Consider the following 25,282-nt stretch of genomic DNA (forward strand, 5'->3'; position numbering starts at 1 on the left):
TCTACCTTTTTATTTTGTAAAGTCTTTACTACACCCTAAATTTTCTGATTTTTTTTCTTACCAACTTCTTTTCTAAAATTAACCTCTAAGAATGTTTTAAATGCAAAAACTACACTATCAAAATTGCAAAGACAATTAAATGCTTTTATTATATAATGTCCTATTTTTCTTGAATTTTCCTCTAGAATTCACTCCTGCTTAAACCTTTATTTAAAGTTTCCATCATGTAATAGCACTGCACCTCTTCAGACCTTAGTTTCAGATCTTTTTGTCACAGATTTTAATACAACCCAATGACAGGGCCATCTTGGGCTTGACATTCCATCTCTGCAGACTCAATAGAAGTTTAAGCACTGGTCACAGAGATACCCTTTAAGGTGTCCAAAGATTTTCAAAATGATTAACTTTTCTGCTTACCAGTCTACACATGTCATCAGTTTTGCAATCTTACAAGGATAAGAGGGAGGAAAGGAAGAGTCAGAAGCTGCTATAAATATTTGGAAGGCCGGATAGTACCAAATGGACAAAAAGGATCTGGCTACATCTGATCCCAGAACCCAGGAAGGACACAGGCTCTTGGCTCAAAACTTACTCTTCCAGGTGTTTCCGGAGCTCTCCTTCACTTTCTTCCAGTCGCTGCTGCAGCATGGAGTTCTCTTCCACCTTACTGTCACGTTGGCTCTGCAGCTCTTCTAAGTTTGCTTTCATTCTCTCTCTCTCTTCTTTGATGTTCTGTTGATTCTAATATGAAGGCATGTGATTTTAAAGTACCTCCACTGTACGTTCATGTAATCTTACAGAAGTCTACTTCTAAACTCTGATGGATTCCACGTCTTTGCACTTGTATTATTAATTATTAATCAAACTACATAATTAAGGCATAGGAATTTGTAACCAGAAAGAGTATTAAATATTTAATGAGTTTTAATACTTCTAAAAGAGAAACACAAACATAGCTATACCTCATTCTGCTATTTCTATTACTTAGCTCAGATATTTTATATGCATTTAGTTTCCTACTGGACTGCCTAAATCCAATAGCATTTCTTTTAGTCAGCCAAAGCAAATAGTCTCTATATGCTTTGGTTACTTTAAAAAAAAACTTCTTTGGACAGCAGGAGCCAAATATACAGGGCTTTAATTCTGTAATGAGAGGAATATTTCTTTGGGGGGGAAATTGGTTTTCATTTCATTTGGGCATCCCAATGCACTTAAATGATTCTTTATCAATCAAGACAGGAGTGAAAAAAATAACACAAAGGAAAAAGATACCTTGACTTCTAGTTGAAGCTGTCTTTGAAGTTCAGCTACTTCTGTGGTCAACTTGTTTTTCTGTTCCAACAGCTCTTTGACTTCAGATGAAGAATTAGAAGCCTATAATTAATTGCAAAGATATCCTAATGTAAGTGTTCCAGGTGCTTTATTTTAATTCTCTGTACCCCAAAATATAATCAGAGCAATAACACTAAAATCTTAAGACCCAATTCCAGTGCAAATCTCTACAGAGAAAGGGCACAAGGAAACCTTCTGGGGTGATGGGAGAGTCCTGTATCCTGATCTGGGTGATATTTGCATGGACACACACCTATGTGAAAAAGTCAATGAACTATACAGTTAAGATTTGTACAATTTACTGTATGTAAGTTATACCCCAATAAAATAATGTAAAAAGATACAAATAAATATTTAAGATTCATCTATTACATGAGGTTATACCCAAAACCCATATCTCTGTGTTCCCAAGGCCCTTTGTATATACATCTATTACAGAATTTTCATTACATCGGGAATTACTGCTCTATAACCACCAATGAGATTTATGTCCCTCTAAGCATATGCCTGACGCAAGTAGCAAATAAATATATGGCGGCTAAATTGGCTTTCTTCTTTTAGATGTTACATTTCCAGAATGGTGAGAAATATAATGAAAAGGGATACGATTAAAGACAGTCTATTAGAAAATAACATCTCTGATTGAGTATGAATGTTAATGGCTCTCATTTTTTTCTTCCATGAATATAATAGGATGATGTTCTCAAAAGAATTTGGCTAAAATCCTACAGCAAAGTCGTTAGAAAACTACAAATAGGAAAGGGGAAGAGGTAAAGCAGGAATCAAAGCTAGAAAAGGCAGCATCCTGGGGCTCTCCCGGCGCTTAAGTCCAGGTGGGAGTCGTGATGCTGAACCTGGAATGAGGTACTTCCTCACCTGCGCCTGTGAAGTCAACCAGAACCCACAGTCAACAAAAACACAGGACTTCCAATTTTCAGACAAAATGAGAACAGTCCATGTTAGAAATCTAAATCCAACCCCTAAGGGAAATTGTACACTGTTCTTTCCCAAACAAAAACTCTGCCTGCTGTGCTGTTTTCCAATATGGTCTTAATCCATATGGGAGAGGGTTCTTACATTCTCTCACAGGAAATCACTTCACTGACACGAAAAAGAGAAAACTCTAAAGCCTTTGTCAGCAAATAATCAGATTCTGAAAATAAGATGGAGAAAGGGGGAGTAGGAAAGGGGGCACTTAAGCAGTCACGGCACTGTGATCGGAGCCAGAAGTCTATGAGCTTCAGTTCATCCTCTCATCATCTCTCATTTGATTCAGCAGTGCTTCTTAACTGATTTCCCTTCCTCTAATCTTACCTCTCTCAACAAGCTATAAAAGGAATGAATTTTTAGGAATACGATACTACTCACTCCTATTTAAGTCCATCAATGGTAGCCCAACACCTTCAGCCTGAAATGGAAATTTCTTACGTGATTTCTGAAGTCCTTCCTATCTGGCACTTTGTCCCCACATGCTGTCTGCTCTGTCTACACAAAATTACCTCCCTCCCCTAAATACAGCCAACACATGTCTCTATACATTTTATATTTGTCTGTGTCATTCCTTCTACCTACAGTGAGTGCCCTGCTTTCCCTTCTCCCAGAGAATTCTATGCCCTTTTGAGACACCATTAGTGCTACTGACTCCACAAGGGCTACGCTGACTTCCTCAGTTTGGACGGGCTGCCCCTAGACTGTGACCCACAAGGACAGTCTTAACATTAAGACCAAAGGATATGTTCTCCCTAAGAATATGCAGGTAAATGAAAAGCAAGAATCGGGGCGGCAATTGGCTCAGTTGGTTAGAGCGCAGTGATCATAACACCAAGGTTGCCGGTTTGAGCCCCACATGGGCCAGTGAGCTGCACCCTCCACAACTAGATTGAAAACAACGACCTGACTTGGAGCTGAGCTGCACTCTCCACAACTAGATTGAAAAAAAAACAATGACTTGACCTGGAGCTGATGGGTCCTGGAAAAACACACTGTTCCCCAAAATTCCCCAATAAAAATTTAAAAAAAGAAAAGAAAAGCAAGAGTCACCTTGATAATTTGGATTTAAGAGTTTTAGCCAAAAATCCTAAACTAATATTAAGAACTATGTAGAGCTCCTGAAGCAAACTGTATAATCTAAAGATTCCCTAGGAACTATATACATATACTATGTTTCCCTGAAAACAAGACCTAGCTGGACAATCAGCTCTAATGTGTCTTTTGGAGCAAAACTTAATATAAGACCCAGTCTTATATTGTGCTAGATAAGACCGGGTCTTTTATTATAGTAAAATAAGACTGGGTCTTCTATTAATTTTTGCTCCAAAAGACACATTAGAGCTGATAGTCTGGCTAGGTCTTATTTTGGGGGAAACACGGTATATAATACACACATATTGTGTGTGTGTGTGTGTGTGTGTGTGTGTGTGTGTATACACACACACACGTATACTATACACATGTATAGTTCTATTTGATGTCAGAGTTGCAGTCATGGGTTAGCTGAGTACTAGGGGAATACTGAGTAGTAGAAAAAAGATAGATGATATCTAAAAATATCCTCTATATATGTTTCCACAGTTGAAAAGAAACTCTAAACAAACTTCCTGTTACCAGCCTCTGGGTATCTTCTCATTCCTGCCTGTGCAGAATTCCCTTGGGAGGAGAAAGGGAAGATGCACAAGCAAGAAATGGGACCCAGTTCAAGGTGGTTTAGGACTGAGGAACAAGTCCTTTTTAGTCAATCCCTTGCTGCTTGCTTTCAGGGCACAAGGAATGCCGGGCATATAGTAGATGTTCATCAACTATGAGATGACTCCTTTTTTAACAAAAAAATCTCAAGTCTCAACTCAATTTCAGTGCAATCAATTAAATAGACAGTTTTTTAAAAAAGAATTTGGCACTACTCCACTCCTTCCTTCCCCTTCCTTTCATGCTGTTCGGCTTCACCTATCTCTACTTATTCTCTTGTTCTCATTCGCTTATTTCTTATTCTCTGAAGTTCCAGAGCTTGGGTCCAAGCCAGTTCACACTTACCTTCTGAATTTGCCTATGATAACGGTAAGGTTCTCTAACTATTACTTTGCTTCATTCTTCCTATTCTTATTTTCCCTTTCTAAATTTCACCACCTATTTGTTTCATCCTGTTATATTTTATATTTTTTAAATAAAATATCTTAAAACCTCTCTGGAAAAAAAAAAGGCAGGCTACACATAAATGATATTTAAAACACAATCTTCCATCTTAGGTACAGCTCACTACTCAGGAAATTTCCCACTTGCTGTTATAACCAAATGGACAGACTGAAGAAACGGTAATTTGCCACATTCCATGTTAAATGTCCTCTGCAAGATACAAAACTTTGACTTACTTGATTACTTCCTTGCATACTCCCTGCTGCTCGAGACTTTAAAGTCTGGATTTTCTCAAAGACCAGGTTAACTTTCCTTTTAGTAGCATCATCATTATCGGTGCTTCTGAACAAGAAGCAAAAGAAAAAAAACAATGAGGGGCACAACCATTGGTCTCAAAATATTTTATGTGCTATGACACACAAACAACAAGCCCTTTAAGGAGATAAATTACAAGAGGCATGAATTAATTAAGGCCACCTATAAAACCAGTATGAAAAGAGCAGGATGGATGGTGTATTTTTCGTCAAATAAATTATTCTATATTACCACTCAATTTGGGACAGGAGATCGCATTTACAAACATGTGAAAGAGATATAACCACATTCTAAATAAGCTTGCAGAAAACATCCACTGAAAATTTAGTAATTTGTTTGAGTCAAATTAATTATATTCATTCCAACAAGGAATTTCTCCTGTGTGTGAAACATTTTACTTTTAAATCTTACACTAAGAATGATCCATAGTGATCTTACCTTGGTTAGCCTATGTTTAAAAAAATAAATCTCCCAAGCCAAGATTGTCAACACAGCAGCCCTTTGTCTAGACTTTCACAGGTAATGATCATGATCGGATAAAGTCTTACTAACCTCTACCACACCTTCTATCACACATACCTGGCAATTAGGAAAACATTTTAAATTATGTTTCCTTAACTAGGCGCCTCGTGCTAAAGTCTGTCTCACCACTCTCTTAATAAATCAGGAGCCAAAAAAAAAAATTAAATAAAAGAATTTAGAGAATTTCAAAAATCAGAAGTTCTTCTACTTTAACCTTAATATGGCAAAATCCTTCACAGAGACACTAATAATAACTAGATCTTAACTAGAAGAATCTCTTTGGTTACTCTTTTTTTTTTCCCCAAAAGAACCCCTATCTTATATTTTGAACCTATTTTGTCAGCCCTCTGTTACTAACAAATAATTGTAAGGCACAATACAAACACATGAAGTGTTTTGATACCAATCAGTATTTGCCAAATGACTTTCAGTCATGTCAGGCTGTAAAGCTTTCTTTTTAATCATATCTGATGAGAGAACTGAAACAGAAACTTCAAATTCCTGACCTAGAATTCCAGTGCAATTAGTATCTAAGTAAGGACTGAAAACCAGATTACTCAAAGCCAACCTCCAAGATAAGTATGTGGAAAACGCCGCTTTTAAATGACTCATACGTGCTTTCAAAATAATGGAAGCAGGGGCTCCTGGCCAATGTCAACTCTGGGGAGGAAAGGAGGTATTTTTATTTGTAACTTCCTACTAAGGGATGATAGAGTACTATTGTGTGCATGGAAGAACTCACGGTGATGGCAGTCTTAATTCAAAACGGAGTAACAGACATTCTTCCTATCTTTGAATTTGTTTTTAAAAACAGTAGAGTCACTTAAAAATACATTCATTTTTAATTTTTAAAGTATAATGTCCTTCCCTACATTCCCCGCCCCTGATCTTCACTCCCCACCATCCAAAATTTAAATGCTACTGTGAAAACTGCAGCCATTGAATCTTAACCCTAAATGGCTCACACAGGGAGGGAGGGAGGGCAAAACACAAGGTCTCAGAAAAGGAAATGAAGAGCCCCACCAGAAATGACAATACATTGCTCCTTTAAGGAAAATCACTAACCCTTCTTTGAGGTAATTGTAAAGTATCTGCTTGGCTGTCTCCTCATTGGTTTGTTGAGTGAGCTCTTGCTGGCCTTTTAACAGATCCGGTGTGGCCTGGAACACAATGTCTGTTATTAGATCACAGGATGGTGTTTCCAGGAAGAAGGCAAAACCCTGAAGCAGAAGCTTCCAAACTCATTCCTATTTTCCCAAAATAGGATTCCTCAGGTAAGGATTCTCCTCACCTCTGGCTCTACCACTTAAGGCGTAGCTCTGTAACCTTGGGCAAGATACTTAACTTTTCCTTACTTCAATGTTGTCACCTGTAAATTGAGGTTAATAGGACCTATCTTCACAGGGTTCGTGCCATCCTATATAACATATAACAAAGCGTGCCTGACACTTACTAACCTTATTATCATTATCATTAATTTTTTTATTGTGACTACCAAAATACTAAATGTACCAGTTAAGTAAATTCTATCACTTTAGGATTAATCTAAATGAAAACCTAATTGCTCAGGCCAGAAATTAACCCAGTCACTCAAGTTCATGAGGAAAATTAATAAATCTACACAAACCTAAGCCTGGAACCTCTGTGTGGAAGCAAATTCCACATACTTTCGGATTTCACATCTATAGAAACAGAAAAGCCGAACCTCTCTATAGTGTGTGACACGTTACTTTACAGACAAGACCCCAGTGGGAATCTAGCTGTACTTGCATTAACTTAGAAAACTGTACAATTGGCAGTAGGACCTATCTGTAGGGAAAAACTAAAAAATATTGAATGTGCAATTACCCACTCCAGATGGAGGATATGTATTTCTATAGACTCCTGCAGCATGAGGCTGCAGGATTTAGAACATTTAGAGGGGGGGGGGAACTCACATAAGTATTACCTGAGTATTTGAGGTGGAAGTAAATGTCTTCACAGAAATCTTCTTGGCACCAGAGTCAGGAGAAGTTGCCAGCCCCCGATTCTGTAACATCAGCGTAGCAGTGGCTGTTTTGATTTCCTCCTCCTTTTTATTCTGTGCTGGGAGGGAGGATGCACGCGTGTTCATACTTTCCTGACCACCTTTACTTTCTGGCCCTTTCCCATCTTTGCTCTGCTGGGGAGGCCTGGGGTGGGCTCCTGGCAGCCTGGCGGAGGCACGGCCAGCACTCTGTTTCCCACCGTGCTCCTGGGCCAGTGGCCTCTGCGGACACACCTGCGACGGGCGCAGGAGGTGCTCGGTGGACTTGCCCAAGTTCCTGCTAAATTCGTTTAGGTACTCCGAGTTCCCTTGGAGACCAAAAGGAAAGGCACTATCCACGCTTCTGGACCTCTTCCTGTCTTCTGGATTGATTCTGTTTCGCTTCCCAGATCTTCCTCTCCTTTGCAGCCCAGGCTTTTGGTCAAATTTTTCAATTAACTGATCCACGCCAGGAAGGGATCCCGTATCGATATCCCGCCCAGTACCTGGCAAAAAGGGGATATACCTTCTGTTTTCATGACGATTCACATTGTCTGCATGGATGGCACATTCTTGATCATCAAGTAAAAATCTGTACAAGGAATTGGCCGAAGTGGGCGTCGTGGACGAGGAGGACGACCTCCGAGACCGAGCTCCGTCCAGCACAGCACCAGCTGAATCTTGTCGCCGGAAGGGAAGCACGTCCGGCCTGGTTTTCTTGGTTTCAGGGTGGGTGTGCGGGCTGTGTGCTGCTAGGAGCCTCCCACTAGGAGAAAGGGCCTCCTCTGCCAGCCCCTCCTTGGCACAGCTCTGAACATTCACACACACGGAGGTCTGTTTCTTGGGGTCATCTATGACCACTGAGCTGCATAAGCGAATGGCGGTCACATTGCATTTGGCCAGGTCTCCCACAGGAGAGCTGCTAGGCTGAGAACTACTAGACTTGGGAAAGCAAGTCCAAACCTTCTTGTTGTTGGTACTTTCTTCTGTTACGGTTTTTAGCCAATTACTCTCAGGAGGCTGGTGATTTTGTAAGTTCAACTCATTCTTTTCAGGGTCATAGGGCTTCAAAAGCTCTGGATGCCTCTGAGAGTTCAGCAGGTGGGATGGCTTCATTGGCCCCTCTTTGCACTCTAGAACTCCATTCTTGCCCTCAAAGAGAGAGGGGTGCTGCTTCAGGTTTCTGACTGAGCTGGGTGGGGCATATGGGTTTTCTGGAAGCTGCAGTTCTTCTGAACTGTTCTCCTCTAGCACAGCCCCGTTGTTGGGATGCACAGGCAGGTTATTCATCACTGGAGCTGGAAATGATGGCCCATTTTCAGAAAAAGATGTGCCTGGCAGACAGCGCTCTGAGTTATTTAGGACTATGTAGGGGTGGCCATCAATTCCTTGTACCCGAATACTGACACCATAGGAGCCTGCTTTAGAGTGCTGGGAGTTCCTTGATTTTTTGGTTTCATCACTTCCGAGTCTCAGATGGACGCCGTATTCCTGCTGCACGTGTTGATATTCCCCGAAATACAGCTCCATGGCTCACTGCTCCAGCTGCCAGGGAAACACAGGGTAAGAAGAGGACATTAAGTTAGAATTACATCGTTTAGATGAAGATTATGTGGGAAAACATCAAAGTTCAAAGAAAACAAAACACTTTCACCAGCAAGAAAACTTCCGAACCAAATGCCCATCCAGACAGGCCTTTCTGGATGCCCCTGGGCCCACATGACCACGGTCTTTGTCAACACTGGGCCTGAACCCTGGCCTTAGGGTGGACAACTGGTGTAATGACCAGATGCCTTTGGCATAACTTCATGATTCGGTTTCTCGCTGACAGGTTGTTCTGGTTGCTTCGTTTTTCCCTTAATTGGTTTCCTCACACTTGATGCTATTTATTTTTAACCAACAGGGATGTTCCAGTTACCAGCATTTGAGAACAAGGTACTTTTCCATGAAATTAAGAGCTATGGTGTTCTGATGGCTCACCATTTTTCTTTCTTCCTATCCTGTTAATTTACCTGCCCAAACAACCCTTTCAAACCTTTTTTATGTACAATCCTGCTCTGAAATCTTTTATCACTATTTATTTGGATATACTGTTGACAATATTTTTACTTTAAGGAATGAGTTGTTTGTGAGAGTGACTGAGAATAAGTGATTAAAAATAATTTCCAATCATTTTTCCTTACCAAAAAAGATCAAGTAACGCTTGAAAAACTCCAACCGCAGGAAGACTGGTAACAAGTGGTCATAGATGATAGCGGTCTCATTTCTATCACTGTTAGGGGCCTTTTTGAGTGTGTTCCTATTCTGGAGTCAATCCGGTAGCATATTTTCCAAGAAAAGCATCTATTTGATCCCATTTTCAAATGTATTTGCACAGAGTTTTACAAAGAATAAATCATTTCATCTCCTCTACATCTATTTCTCATTGTCTAGTTTTATTTATTTGTGCTATTTCTTGATTACGCAGGTAAAATATATGCCTATATTTTAATTATTGCTCCCCTAAAGAACTAACTCTTATTTTTTAAAATTTTCTAACTTATTGAGTTCTAGTTTGAGCATTATTTCCTTCTGTTTTCCTTTATTTTGTTATTTTCTTGACTTGCATGCTTCATTTGTTTATTTTCATTCTTTAATTTTATTCCATAAATTGTGATATGTGACTGTGTTCGTTGGAATTCTGTTGGTTCCTATTAACAAAACAGACCCAAAACAACAACTTAAGAAGAGTTGGGATTTTTCTTTTTCCCCAGAGACAGGAAGTTCAGGGCTGGAATGGATCCCAGGATATTTTTGAGGAATACCTCCTTCATCTTTCCACTTGTCTACATTTAGTATGCATTAGATACCTTATGATTATAAGATGGCTGATCCAGCATCACATATGCCAAAGGCTTATTAGGCCAACTGAGTCAACCTTCTTTTTAAGGAGCTTTCCTAGAAGTTCCACCCACCAATAATCCCTTGCATCTTATCGGTAAGAACTTACTCATGTGACACACACACATCCCACCACCCCACCACTATCTCCACCCTCTCAAAAGTGGGGATGGGTGATAGGGTCAGTGACACTCTCAACAAAATCAGTGTTCTGTTAGTAAAAAGAGCAAGACAATGATGGACATTGGGAAGACAGCCAATCGTTTCCAACACAGTAATGTTTCTATTATTATTTTCTAGATGGTTTCAATTTGTGGTTTTGATTTCTTCTTTGACTGAAGAGTTGTTTTTGAGAAAGTTTTCTCATATCCAGCATGTTTGTTGCTGTGTTGTTTTGGCTTGGTGGGGCTTTATTTCTATATTGTTAATTTCTACTTGCATTGTAGTCAGAAAATGAAGTCTATTATTTCTTCCTTTTTAAATGTATTGAAGTTTCCTTTGTGGGCAAACATATGGATAATTTTTGTCAGTGTTTAATGGTTGCTAAGTGTAGTCTCTTTTCTAAGGCATGGCTTTCAAAATAGAGAGGGTGCCAAAAAAATGTATACACATTTTAAGAAAGGAAAACTGTATTAAAATTGTAATACTCAATATAAACTGATAACAAAAGATGAATACAAGTCACGTTTGACTTCTGCAATTACAAGAGATACTCAAAGAGGTTACCTTTAGCATCCAGACACTTCTGATACGGCAAACTACTGCTTGAGCAACGCTAACCAAAGTGTCTACCTGCATACATTTTTTTGGCACCCCTCGTATATCCATTAATATAACTTTACCAATTATTTAGTTCAGCTATAGCACATCCTTACTTATTTTGTCTTCCTGATTTGTCTTGGGTCTTCCGGGATACATTTGTCTACTATTACAAGAATGATGCTGTCAGTTTTTCTTCATGATTATCCTTTTAAATGTAAAACATGTTAGATGTCATCACCTCCCATTTTACAAATAGGAACAACTTGGAGAGGTATATTCATCTGCAAAATTCATCATTATCTCACCGATTCCAATTATTTGTTTAGGTCTACTTTCATTTTCTTCAGTTACATTAACATTTTTAAATAATAATTTTTTTGTTAATCAAAGTAAAATGAAATATAATGAAAACCTGTATTCTCCAGCTTCCCTTCCCCTATCCTGATCACATTCCCCAGAAGAAACCAACTGCAAATTGTAGCTGGTTCTTCTAGTACCATTTCCCCGAAAATAAGACCTAGCCAGACAATCAGCTCTAATGCGTCTTTTGGAGCAAAAATTAATATAAGATCCGGTATCATATCATATCAATATCATATCATATCATATCATATCATCATATTATATTATATTAAGACCTGGTCTTATATTATAGTAAAATAAGACCGGGTCTTATATTAATTTTTGCTGCAAAAGACGCATTAGAGCCAATTGTCCAGCTAGGTCTTATTTTCAGCGAAACACAGTACTTACCTCCATGTTGCTAAGTAATATGCCTAGCTGCAATTTAACCTACCAGTTTTATATATGATAGATGATACAGCATATAAGGAACTTCTCATTCTGCTAGCTTCCCAATGATAAAATCAAGAGCCAACTGTTTATATTATTATGACTATATAAATATTATTCACCAAAGAGACAAATTGTAGACTCTGGTCATCTTTCCTTTCTTATAAACCTTTAACTTTTCTAGAGTTAATAATTGATTGCTATTTTCACTTGTCTTGTTTTCTACATACCTATCCTTGAATCCTTTCATCAGCTAGATCTCAACTATTAGATGCTTACCAGTATTAATTTCCAGATGATCAAAATACCAAATAACTTGGTGATTTTTTTCTCCTGTGACCTCCCTCCTGCAGCCTTCCATCTTCCTGCCCTGGTTAGGGTCTGGATGCTCTCTTCCCAAGTTTCCCGTCTTCCTCTTTCTTAGTTTATCCTATTGGTCTAATGGAGCACATTTCCAATAGCTTTTTTAAAAAAAGGTCCTGGGAATAAATTTTTTGAGTCCCTGTATTCTGAAAAATGTCTTTATCCTATGCTTACTTTTTATTGATAGTCTAACTGGATTTAAAAACTAAGTTAGAAATCATTTTCTCTCAGATTTTTTAAAGTATTTACTGCATTATCTGCTAGCTTCCAGGAATGCTATTAAGAATTATGGTGCTATTATTATATCCTTTCCTCTGTGTGTGCCCTGATAATTTTTTTTCTGAAAGTTTTTGGGCCCTTTTCTTTGTCACTGGTATTCTGAAATTTCACAATGACATACCCAAGTAAGGGTTTTATAAAATTGGTCACTTTTATAAAACACAGGCACTTAATATATTCCCTCAATCTGAAAATTCATGTCTTTAGTTCTATGAAAAATTCTCGTGTTATTTCTATGATCATGTTCAGAGGACCATTTTTTTAATTTTTGTATCTAATATGTTAGTAATGTTGACTCTTTTAGACAAATTTCAACTTTTCGCATTTCTTTTCTCATCTGCTTTTCAACTCCACCTTTTTTGTTCTACTTTGAGGAAATACATCTTCAACTTTTTTTTAACTCAAGTATTTAATTTATTTCCATTATCTCTTCCTTGTTCTCTAATTGCTTCTCTTTCATAAGTGCTATTCTCATTTTAGACATGAAATAGCTTCTCTCTCTGAGATGACTATAACTTAAAAAAAAAAGATACATTTTCTCTGCTGCCTAAAACATCTCCATTTCCTGCAAGGTTTCCCTTTTCTGGTTTGTTGTGGTCCACGTCTTTTGTGTTGAGGCTTTTCTAATATGACTCGGATTCTTCACTGCCTGATCCTATTGAAGAGCAACGTACTAAAAGCATGTTGGAGGCATGATCCATGTGGAGAGGAGTTATCTGCTAGCAAGCTTCAAGTAATGTGAAGAAAAGGTGCCAAGCGTTCCACTGAGGTGCCCATACATTTCAGTATCTGGGGCATATTTTTCTAGAGCTGTTTGATTTCTCAAGAAAAGAAACCTCCAGTTCCTTGTTGGGGCTAGAGCACCATGGCCGCTCACGTTATGGGACAGGGCAGGGGACAAGCATTGAGGTCCCAACTCTCTTTCTATCCCTGTTTTCAGTCACCCACACCCTCTTCCCACATCATTCCAGTTCAGTTTCTCTAGAGAACAGGCCTCCACCTGCTATTGGTGTGGGGAGAGGGCAGGGGCCGGTGGGGGCCCAGATAACCAGGATAAGGAGGAGACCCTGGAGGTCTAACTGCTCCAGTTCTCATGGCTCTGAAACGATTCCCTGGATGTTGGCCCCTCACTCTGCCATCTTACAGTAACAGGTACCTTCCATTTCTGAGCCTCTCAGCAGTTCTGCGGGCAAATCACCTCATTTCTACACTGCCAGCACTTAAGATTGAGGCATCTATCACTCCACGAATTCAATTATCGGTCCTCCATTTGCTTCGGTGCTCTCCTCTGCTAAGTCTCCACTGCCCGTCTTTGTCTTTGTAGGTTTGTTTTTTAGTCCTTTTCTAGCTTCTGAGTGGGATTTTGAAAAGGAGAGCCCTAGCATCTAGCTTGATGAGGCTAATAACATCTGTGAAATGCTTCAATACTAGAACCAGAACAGCTAACGTGCTTTCGAGTGATGAAACAATGCACGAAGGCCGAGACCGGAGGGCTCAGATGTCCTGATCCCCTGTTTCTGAGCCACGTTGGCATGTTATGCTCTGGATCTCTGCAAGTGTTTGTATTCATTAAAGTTTATTTAAAAATATTTTTTTAACAGAAAAGCTTCTGTACAAACAAATTTATTCACTGTGATTTTTTTTAAATGATGTTTACTAAATGAGGTCATTTTACTCACCAATAATCACTTATTATTATGCTGGCTCTGACTTTTCTATGAAAATATTGCTTCTACTACTTATTAATAAAATTCTTTTCTAGGGTTTTATAGTCATTTTCATTAGTTGCTGCTACTACAGTTAACACTAATTACATTTCAATCTTTGAATAAGACCACTTTGGTTTACTACAATCTTAGCCTCCTGTTGGCAAATTAATCCGCATATTTGAATTTCATGAAATGTCCACAATTTACATTTCCTTGACAACAACCCTCAATCCAACATTTTCATGGCATGACATTTTTCAGCTGGGCACTGGTGTCCGAAGCCAATATGGATTTCCATCCCAATCACACTGTAAACACTGAGTTAATGAATGAATTTGAGGACACCTGTTCTCCATTTTCAGACACGGTCACGTCACTATCCTAATGCACTCCATAGACACACGTGCTCAGCCAGGGACTAAGCCCAACCAAGGGCTTACAGAATTTGGCAGTACACGCTGACCAATTGCCAGAATGTAACACTGTGGCACTTGGCAAGTCAAAGCAATGTTTTGAAGTGGAAATAATGCTTTTGGAAAAGACCACTAAATGATGATAATTGCTTTAGTTTGTGAGATCAATGAGTGTGTTTGTAAGAACAAAGTGCTTAACACTTGGAAGAACTATGAACATATGCCAGATAGAAACATTTCCTCTCTGGGCCATCACATGTTATCAGCTGATTATGAAGATTAGCCACAATCAGCTACACATCTACGCTGATTCCCAGTGGCACCTCCAAAACCTGGAAGCATATTCACCAGCCATTCCAGAGGCCCTCATGGCTACTGTGGAAATGCAGCCAAGCAATTGGCTATGGCTTGCCCTCCCTCCTGAGGACAACAGTGCCACCAGCCACGCCAGGCTAGCCCAAGCACCTGCATGGTAGCTGGCAAGGTGGAGGGATTCCATGCATGTTGGCTTAGGATGAACAGTTGTATTTTATCATACAAGTTATTTAAAAGAGAACCTAAAGCAGAAGTGAGGGGTAATGCGCCTCACTGCAGTCTTGAGCTTACTGCCAGGAAACGAGAAGGGAGCTACAAACCAAAAGTCACTTCCTCTGGGTGAGATTCAGTGACTGTCTTGTTCAGAAGGAAGCCACTGCTGGATGGATGATACACACAAGGAAACACGTCTAAAGAGTGGACAAAACATTCTCCTAAAGGATTTACCTGTAGACAGGCGAGAAGAATTTTGTGTGGAAATATCCACATTAGAACCTCAAACTAGAGATAAAAGTGAAAAATCAGAGTGTGGAAAACTCAAGGTTAGCAAAATGCATACTGGTTTTTCAATGTATTCCCAAACATGACAGAAAGAGGCAGCCTTACCTAAACTAAGTTTTATTTTCTTTCTTTCTTCCTTCCTTCCTTCCTTTCTTTTCTTTCTTTTTCTTTCTTTCTGTCTACCTACCTACCTACTTATCTATTCATTTTGTAGTGCAAACAATGGAAACTGCTCAAAATTTTAAGATGTCAAAGGAAATGTCTTCACACACAGTCAGCCTTCAGAAATCCCTGGGAAAACAATTTCAAAAATAAATTTTTAGGTTGGCACATGACAGCAGACTTGCTGTCTACTTTCAGAGTCCAGTATGGTTTGACTCTCTTTAAATGAGCATGACAACCAAAACTTTTCTATTTTGGAAGAAAAATAAATACATTTTCAATACTGAGTGCTGCAGCTTTCCCCCAAACCCACCTCATATAAAAAGGAGGGTGGCAAAGAGAAAAGAAAGGCCTGTAGGAAACTTCCTTCTATACCAGGTTTGGAGACCTTGAAGAATCAACCAGGGTGTGAAGATCGGGGGTTACTGGGACAAACTAATCTGACCACTGAGACTGGAGCGTGGGCGCAAGGCTGGCTTCACTGGGACCCTCCACCTCACCTCTGCAAGGGGACTCCCTTCTGTTCCTTTGATGGTCTCGTCACATCACTCCTTGTTCCACTTTTGTTGGCTTTGATCCCACTCCTCTTTCCTTACCTGGTTAGAATATGTATTACCACTTAATTTATGGTGTTCTTATATTCCCAGCTTTAATTTTAAAATTCAGTGATTGATATTTTATATTCTACATGGTCTCTGAAAAATACACAGAATTCATGTCCACGAAATGTTTAAGAAATGTTATTGGTCCTTGTTCGCCTCTTGACCCTGAAATGATTTCTAAAAGTTCTCCTACCAGTGCAGAGCTAAGATACAGAAGTGTGCAATTCTGAAAGCAAGTAATGGTACACAACAGCCAAGTCCCAGGGTGAGAAACAGGTCTGACATTTGCCTCAGGTCAAATCCAGCTCTACGCGAGTTCTTTAACTTTGCAGAGTGTTTTCCTATCTCAAAAGTCAGATTATTAATGATGACTTCAAAAGGTGCTTGGGAAAATTAAATCTTATATTGTCTGCTAAACGAAACGACAGGAAATAACTGAAAAAAGTTCAATGTGGCATTTATGACCACAAGAAAGCTGACTTTGATCATAAAATGTTTTAGAATGCTTCTGAGGCAGAGGCGAACAACTCCACTGTTTAACCAAACAGCATTAACCACCAACAGCCTGAAATCGTTTATTAGCTAGTTAGGGAACCAGAGGGATGAGATTCTAAAGTACAGTGCTATGTCCATAGTGGAAATTTAATAAATAGTTGTTGTCTTTGTGTTGCCAGGTACACAGAAAAGCTCTTAACCAGAGATAACAGAATCATGACATTTGTGCGATCGTTTCTTATATGATTCATTGCCAATCAATAAGTGTAGACACAAAATAAAACCTGCTTTCCATCCCTGACATATATTATGATACTCACCTAAACCTACCTAATCAGAAGCCAAAATGGCCAAGAAATAAATTGCCTCCTAAAACTCAGTGGAGTCTCCTCAGATTTCTTTGTCACTCATTAACTGATAGTCAACTCAGCTTTAGACCCAGACCTCTGTCCCTGAGAGCTGAGCTCTTTCCTGAGCAGGGACCACTTTTTCATTGTTCTGCCTCCGACCATATCTGGTACAGTTATCCTGACATGGTTATTGGGACGGCTGTGGACCAAAATGTGTCACTGTGTCCCATTGCACTGGCAATGCCAGCAAGGCAGCATCTTATCTGTCAGATCTCAGCGGAAGTGTCACTCCTAAGGGAAGCCTTCCTCCTTGCCATGTTCTGGCACCCAGAAGTGTCCTGCACATAGCAGGCAATGGATGAATGAATGCATGAATGAATGAATGAATGAATGAATGAATGAATGAATGAATGAACGAACAAACAATGTACGATGCACACAGCTCTCAGAATCCCCTTTTAAAATTTGAACAATTAAAAAAAAGTCAAGTGTTTTCTAACAAACCTATGCCCATCCCTCAGGAACGTGCCCACCAACTCCCGCTGGAAGATGTATCACTGTTTAAAACACTAAAACGTGATCATCAGCATCACTGTGGCTTTTCTTCCCACCTCCAGCAGCCATGTTCACAAGATGTGTGTGTTCCAAAGGTAGAAAATAGGCCTGAGGTTATCAAGCATCTCCTCAGGGGAGTAAAGGGACACTGTGGAATTCCAGCAATGCCAGCTGTAGATTCTCAGCACCTCCTCAAAGAGGATTTCTGCAGAGTGAACACCAAAGTTAAACATTCTCCTCTGGAATATGTTACGCCTTCTGCTAAGCGTCTCTTGTTGGCCACTGAGTACAAGGTGAAACCAGAGAAACCTGTACGTCTTTGTTCTGAGCAGGGAAGACTGAGGGAGCGGGGCATCATGAGCAACCTTGGCTAAATGACTGCAAAACCTAGAGCCACCTGGCAGGGTGCATGGCCGGTGCCTTCCCATCTCCCTGCAGGCATCAAGTCACAAACAACCAAGTCTCATAAATGTATCCATCAGCTCTTGGCATGGGACCCAGAAAGACTATGCTATAAAAAAGGCCCCTGGAACTGTCCATAGAAACCTACTAAAATCATAAAGTGTTTAACTGTTAAAAATAAGAAAAAGACAACGCTGTGAAGTTGCCCAAAATATTAAAAAATAAAATTAAAATAAACCTAAAATAGAAGCCTAGCCGATTCCCACCTGTGTAAATTCAGGTTATCTGTTGTTCAAGACAGTTATTACCCCCAAAGTTGGATGACATCAGGGACTTCACTGCCCAGTTCAATCTTCCTCCCCAGAATTCTTCTGGGTAGGCAGCAGGGGAAGGGGACTATCCCAGACCCCCAAGGCATGCCAAACATGTTGCATCTTGCTCTTGCCAGGTACTCAGGTAATTGAAGGATAGGCTGTTCTTTTCAATAATCCAAGCATTTCTGAGGTCCTTAGGTCCCTCTCTCCTTTCCTAAAGCATTGCCATCCCATCCTCATCTTCACATCTGCTCTTTGTCTTCTATCCCAGTCTCCCTGGTTTCACAGTTCCACATAGCTGGGCTCATTAGAAGGAGAGCCTCAAATTATAGTTGCAATTTGCTATGGTCTGAATGTTTGAGTTGCCCCTAAAATTCATGTTAAAATGCTAACCCCCAAAGATGATGGTAGGAGATGGGCTTTTGAGAGATGTTGAAGCCATGAGGATGGCGCTCTCATGAATAGGAATGGTGCCCATATAAGAGACACCGGAGAGCTCCCTCGTCCCTTCCATCACGTGAGGGCTATGAACCAGAAGGAGGCCTCACCAGAACGCCACTCACTGGTGCCTTGATCTTGGACTTCCAGCCTCCAGAACTGTGAAAAATAAATTCATGTTGTTTACAAGCCACCTCGTCTGTGGTATTTTGTTAGAAGAGCAGCCCAAAGAGACTAAGATAGAAGTAAATAGGATATAAACAAACACATATATTCACATGAACTGTATATGTGGGATAACTATTCACATCTCCTTTCAAAACAAGAACTTGTCTCCCTCCTGGGCCCTGTATCCCAAGTGCAAAACCCCTTCCTTGGCAAAAGTTAGACTGGGAGCTTCTGTCTGCATACCTTCCTCTCACCCAGGCCCTAGCATCTGGGTAAAGGCCATCAACTCCATTATCTTTATTTTCTATTTAAATATCTTTATTTTATACAGATGTCTCCAGTAAGGAAGTTTCACAATTCATGATGTTTTTCAATCATCAGAAGTTGAATCAGTAATCAAAAACAGAAGTTTCAGTTATGTAAATGAATAAAAGTATTATATATTTTAGCCTTTTGGGGTTTGTCAGTATAGTCTTTTGTATGCATATGAATAGGGAGATCTTTATATTTCAGTCTCTTGAAAGCATGCTAAAATTTAATAGCCCAGTCAGAACCTATATCATCCTTATTTTGTTAAAAAGAGCTTTCCACGAGGGGCCTGAGGTTGTACATTTAAGAAGTTAAGACCTGTTCCTAGATGTCCGTCCTCAGCTGCATCTTCAAAACTGATTAATTCCTATTTCAGTCTTTTACAAGCTTGCATAATGTACGGATGCCTTTAAAGAAAAAAATTCTCAAAGACATTTAGTGTTCACTTAATGTACAAATATAAAACAATTATAGTTTTTATGAAACCATTAAGCCAAACCAAATCTGCACATTAAATACCAAGACAATCACAAAACCAATACAATTCCAATTCACAACATGAATTTAATATGCAGGATAATGTTACTTTTGCTGAAACTAAATCACCACACGTGATGTGAGGAGAAAGATACCAACCACTACAGCGCAGGTCCTCATCATTTCTTCACGTACACGTTACCTTGTGCAATTTTGCAATCTTTTTTTTTTATTCAAACAAATACGACACCTTCATTTGTGCAGTCTCCTATTAAAATGTTGGGTCACCATATAATGTGATGGCCTCACTTTTGTGTCCAACCCAATTTAGTTCTTTTCTAGTTCAAGAAAATTAAAGACTATAATATAACCTAAAACCCAAACAATTATAAACACACCATTGGAATTGAGGGGTAGTGACCATTGGTCATCCAGCTCATTCAGGATATGCTGATATTAATGCTTTATTTAATCACTAACGAGCTCATTCTGAGAGCCTACTACCAGTCTAGGCCCTCTCCTATAGCAGTTACATGGAGAGATAGTCCTGCCCCCAGAGAACTTTCACTCTAGAGGGGAGAGAGAAATAATAAACAAGTAACTCACCTAGTGAAGATGCTATAAAGAAAATGAAGCAAGGTAAGGAGAGAGCAGGGTGGTGGTGGTGAAAGTGTGTTTTAGATATAGTGATCAAAGAAGGCCTCTCTGAGAAGGAAACATTTGACTTGAAAGAGATGAGATCTTTGCAAGCTGTGCAGGTGCCGGATAGGTAGAACAGCAAGTTTAGGGCTCCTGAGAAAGGAATGTGCTAGGCAAGTCAGAGAATCAGCAAGAAAAGCCTACTTGGCTAGAACAGAGTGAGAGATGAGGAGGGGAAAACAGAGGAGGGCAGAGCAGTGGATAAGAACCAAATCAAGGGGTCTGTGGGCCTCTGGAAGGACTCTGGGTCTTATCCCAGGTGGGCTGGGAAGTCACCAATAGAAGTCAAGATGTTATTCAAAGCCAGGGGTTGGAGGAACTCAGCTAGGAAGTAATGCAGATAGAGAAGCTGAGGACAGCTCCAGCACCTCGCTGTGCTCTGTGAACCAGCAGTAACAACGTCACCTGGAAGCGTGTTAGAAATGCACAACCTCAGGCCCCACCCCAGACCCACTGAACCATTATCTGCATCAAACAAGATCACAGGAGGGCTATGCCCTAGCACACCAACACTGAAAAGTCAAGAAGAGAAGGAGCAGGCAGAGACTGAGAGCAGCCACTGGGATGGGAGGAAACCAGGACACCGTGGTGTTTGTCTAGAAGCCAAGAGAAGCTGGTGCTTCAAAAAGGAAGGCGTGGTCAAAGAAGTCAAACCCTGCTCATAAGCAGATGAAGACTAGGGAGCTACCACTGGCAGGATGGAGAGCAAAGGTGACCTTGAAGAGAACTTTTGTCATTGGAATGGAAGGCATGGGAACCTAACCATGGTGGGCTAACAAAAGAATGAAGTAAAAACGACTCTTTTAAGGAATGTTAATTATCACAGAAATTAAAACATAAAAATAAAGGCAGCCATGGAAAACTTAGATCCCACCCAAGCACCAAATCTCTGCTGTAGTTGTTTCCTCTCCCAGAAATGTGTTTGCAGTGGGTGGGTGGGGAGGGGACGGTGCAAATGAAATCGCTTAACCTGGTGTTTACGCGCAAAGAATTCTGAGCCAGACCTTACCTAATTTTATATAATCGTACTTTTTTCCCTCCCTCTGGCAGTTGCCTATTGTCCTGCATTGCAGCTGAACTTCTAAGGGTATACAAGAGCAGCTGAAGAGGCATGGTCTGTGTTTAATTAAGAGCACTTGCAGAAGCATACGGAAATACCTTTTTCATGCTGGGAAAAACAGAAAAAAACACTGATAAAAAGAATCCAACCCAGAAAAAAATCTAACTCATGCCCCTCCCCTCTACAGAACCCCTTCATCTATTAATGTTTACCGCCACCCCTGTGCTGCTCCAGGTAGAAGGGAAGCTACAGAGAATGACATTCTAAAGGTAAAAAGGCTTTCAGAGACCATCTAACTCACCCCTGACTTCAATTAAATGAGCCACTTTCCACTCTCCAGTTCCAAGTGTTTAGACCCAAACCTCAGCTCTGGGATCCATTCCATCCCTATCATCACTTCTCCTGTACCAGTAACAAAACAACAACAGTTCTAGTTTACTTTCCTGCATTATATCCACTACTGACATCAGGTCCCTCATCTTTGTTTTACTGTCCCACAATATGCAACATGGGATCAATTCTTTAGTTTGCAATAATAATAATAAAGTAATTAACTCCAGTACTCATGCTATGTACCAAGTTTTCTTCCAAATGCTTGTAATACTGAACATTAACCTCCTCTGAACTGTAATGTCCAAAACTAACCTGTGGACACTAGCCTAATGTTGAACATTAACATATACACTTCAATTTGGGTGGTTAACTGATGACCACATAGGAAAACATTGCAAAAAGAGAGAGTACTTAAATGTCTTCGTTTTCTCCTAGGGGTTCAATTTAGAAAGGTTTTGTATTAAAAACCAAAGTGTAATTTGTTTTCCTGGGTAGATCTCTCCAGTGGGAGACCTCTCTGAGTCATAGCAGTGGAAATCGTTGTGTGAAGCCTAAACAAATTTACCCCACACTCTCTGTTTGTCCCCAGACAGCAGGAAGCAGACAGTCCTATCAAAACAGGTGCCAAGTTGTGAAATGACATAGGTCCTAAAAGTAATTTTTTTTCAAAAACCCTGGACATGAAAAAAAAAAAAATCACTACAAAGAAAAGAGAAAAAACTGAAAAGGAAAGGGAAGAAACACAAAAAGGAGACAATGAAAGGAAGTCCCTCCCTGGAAGTTAAGGGTTTGGTTTTTGCTTTTTGCTTTTTTTAAAATCTAGGACCATACATGTCTCCCAAGCATCAGGCTTCTTTTTGTTTCCTACAGCAGTGACAGCTTCTAGTATGACTTTTCTCCTCGTATGAAGTGAGCAGACAGTTGTAGGGAGAACACATGACCTATCTAAAGAAACTAAAAATACGTACTGAACAATAAAAGAAGAAACATGAAAAACCCACATCAGCATCCAAGAGAAAAACCTGCCTCAAAGAAGCGTAGGTCTTTGACTTGGACCGTTTAACAATCACTCACATCCACACTGTGATGTTACAGTTTACAAAATACTTCCACATTCGCAGCCTCGGGCAGGCCCCGACGACAGGCCCCAGTCCACACAGGAGCCGACAATTCCGGACAGCCAGCTGCACTGTAGCCGACACTAGAATCAAGCTCTGAGCCATCTATGAGTGCGCTCCACAGCCCTTCTCAGTGCGCTTCCTGCTTTGAAAACCAGGCCCTCCAGCTCTCACGTAGGCTCAGGATGTTTGGGGAAAGGCGTTACGTTTTCCTCCAACAAGGTGACTATAATCTTCCCACTGAGAAGCATTTATTTTTGCCAAAAGCATCCCGTCATCCTCAAACAACTCCAATAGAGAGCCCTTACCCTGGAACTCTCACATCTAAGTGCACCAATAAGAACATCACCTGGCCCCATCTCCTACCCCAGATGCACTGGAATAAAGAACGGTCGGTCCTTTAGTTATTTAAAGGTAGAAAGGGAATTGGGGGATTTGGTTTAAGGAAGGGCCCCTCAATAGCCTAGGGTGCCTATCCTGTTTCTATATACAGAGGTGCCAAAAAAAAAATGTATATACATTTTAAGAAAAGAAAAAACTGTATTAAAATTAAAAATTACTATATATGCATATATTGATAACAAAAGATGAATACAAGTTATGTGTATACAGTTTTTTTGACACCCCTGGTATAATGGTGTCTTAGTCTGCTCAGACCGAAATACCAGGGACTAGATGGCTTAAACAAAATACCATAGACTGGGTGGCTTAAACAACAGAAATTTCTCACAGTTCTGGAGGCTGGGAAGTCCAAGATCAAGGTGCTAGCTGATTCACTTCCTGGTGAGAGGTCTCTTCCTGGCTTGCAGATGGTGGACTCCTCACTCTGTCCTCATGTGGCCTTTTCTCAGTGCATGTGCATGGAGAGAGACCGCTCTCTTCCTCTTCTTCTAAAACCACTAATCCCACCATGAGGACCTCACCCTCATGACCTAATCTAATCCAAATTACTACCCAGAAGCCTCACCTCCAAACACAGAGAGGGTTAGGGCTGCAACATTTGCATTTTACAGGGATACAAACATTCAGTCCAGAGCAAATGGGTAGAAAGAAAAACAAGCAGAGGGAGAAAAGATGACAAGAATTTGGTCATCCAACAGCATGGAGCCACCAAACATTTGGTATATATAAGAAAATTGTTCACAAGCTTTTTCTAACTCAGTTCCCTGAGGGCTGAGTCTTCATCTTACCATTTTTCTCTTCTAAAAAGCCATCAGACCAAATGACTCTAACTGTATTACAAACATATGAAACAATCTCACTGAAGTGGGTGAGAGGAAAAGGTAATGACCTAAATAACTCTGGAAATGAGTAGAGTCTGCAAGACCAAAAGCAAAAGGAACTATACATAAGTATTTTACTGTAGTCAATAAAAATGATTAACATAGAGCGATGGGTTAACAATTCTGAAACCACTATACACGTCTACTAGAATTAAATGAGTAAATGGATGGCAGATGGCAAGAGCTTATTGGAGTGGGAGGTTAGAGATATGCAAGGGGAGAAGGCTAGAATGATCCGTGTAATAATGGATTAGACTTGGAGACATCAGTATAAACTCATGTTTAGCTTAATATAGATCTAAATGTTTACATATTTATAAATAGGTTTATGTATAGTACACACATTTTTCCCTTGCTCTGTCAGCCAAAAGGGCTTAGGAGCAACAACACCCCAATAGCAATGAGCACACCTAGTGCCCAGAATTTGATTCCTAATGCCAATAAATGCTCCAATTAAAGGAACCACAGCCCCTTGAAGAAATGGCTGATTCTAGGACTGGGGCAGGAAATATACAAGATGAGCCAGGAGCGTCTTGTAGTGTCAGAAAGTATGGAAGAACTTTAAAAAAAGAAAAAAAAACACAATAATGGGGGTATGTCAAAGAGAAATGGAGCTCCCAATGGCCAAAGCTGGAATATTCTGAGCAACAAAATAAATAAAATAGTATTGTACTCGAACCCAAAGTATAAAAAAATAAATATCCATGAATGCATACTGATATAAGCAAATGACTGAATAAATACATAAAGGGGAAAGAATACACAAATCTCCCCAGCAGAAGAATTCCAAATAACTGATTTAGACACTCTGCCCTAAAGGAAGGAGAGTGTAAGACCTCACTGAGTGTGGGCAGCATATAGTGACTTCCTTCCAGAAAAGACAGGATGGAAAGGATAAAATGAGTAACTTTACAGTGGAGAAACCTAACACGACCTCAGCCAGGTCCACACTGTATCAAGAGCAAGATCCATAGTGTGAAGTCATATTGATAGTATGTCCTGTGATGACATGGCACTTGACCTCTGTAACATTGCTCCCCAAAACCCCTAACCCCAGTCTAATCATGAGGAAAACATCAGACAAATTCCAATACGGAGCATCCTATAAAATACCTGATGAGTACTCCTCAAAACTCAAAGTCATCAAAAACAAGAAGTCTCAGAAACTGTCACAGCCCAGAGAAGCCTAAGGAGACGTTACAA

The 25,282-nt window shown here is 40.0% G+C and overlaps 1 protein-coding gene across 6 annotated transcripts in view; it reads right to left on the minus strand.

Moving 5' to 3' along the window:
* The window catches only part of CGNL1 (cingulin like 1), a 140,527-nt gene that overhangs the window by 79,088 nt on the left and 36,157 nt on the right, over positions 1-25,282 (minus strand). For all 6 annotated transcript variants that reach the window (XM_074327685.1, XM_019732244.2, XM_019732243.2 and 3 more), the window contains exons 2-6: positions 7,244-8,845; positions 6,361-6,455; positions 4,695-4,800; positions 1,273-1,374; positions 593-741 (exon numbers count right to left, since the gene is read on the minus strand). In XM_074327685.1, the coding sequence (XP_074183786.1) occupies positions 593-741; positions 1,273-1,374; positions 4,695-4,800; positions 6,361-6,455; positions 7,244-8,830 (2,039 nt within the window). In that variant the 5' untranslated portion in view covers positions 8,831-8,845. The remainder of the gene's footprint in view (positions 1-592; positions 742-1,272; positions 1,375-4,694; positions 4,801-6,360; positions 6,456-7,243; positions 8,846-25,282) is intronic.

Source organism: Rhinolophus sinicus, linkage group LG03 (assembly GCF_036562045.2).
Source record: "Rhinolophus sinicus isolate RSC01 linkage group LG03, ASM3656204v1, whole genome shotgun sequence".
Taxonomy (NCBI): domain Eukaryota; kingdom Metazoa; phylum Chordata; class Mammalia; order Chiroptera; family Rhinolophidae; genus Rhinolophus; species Rhinolophus sinicus.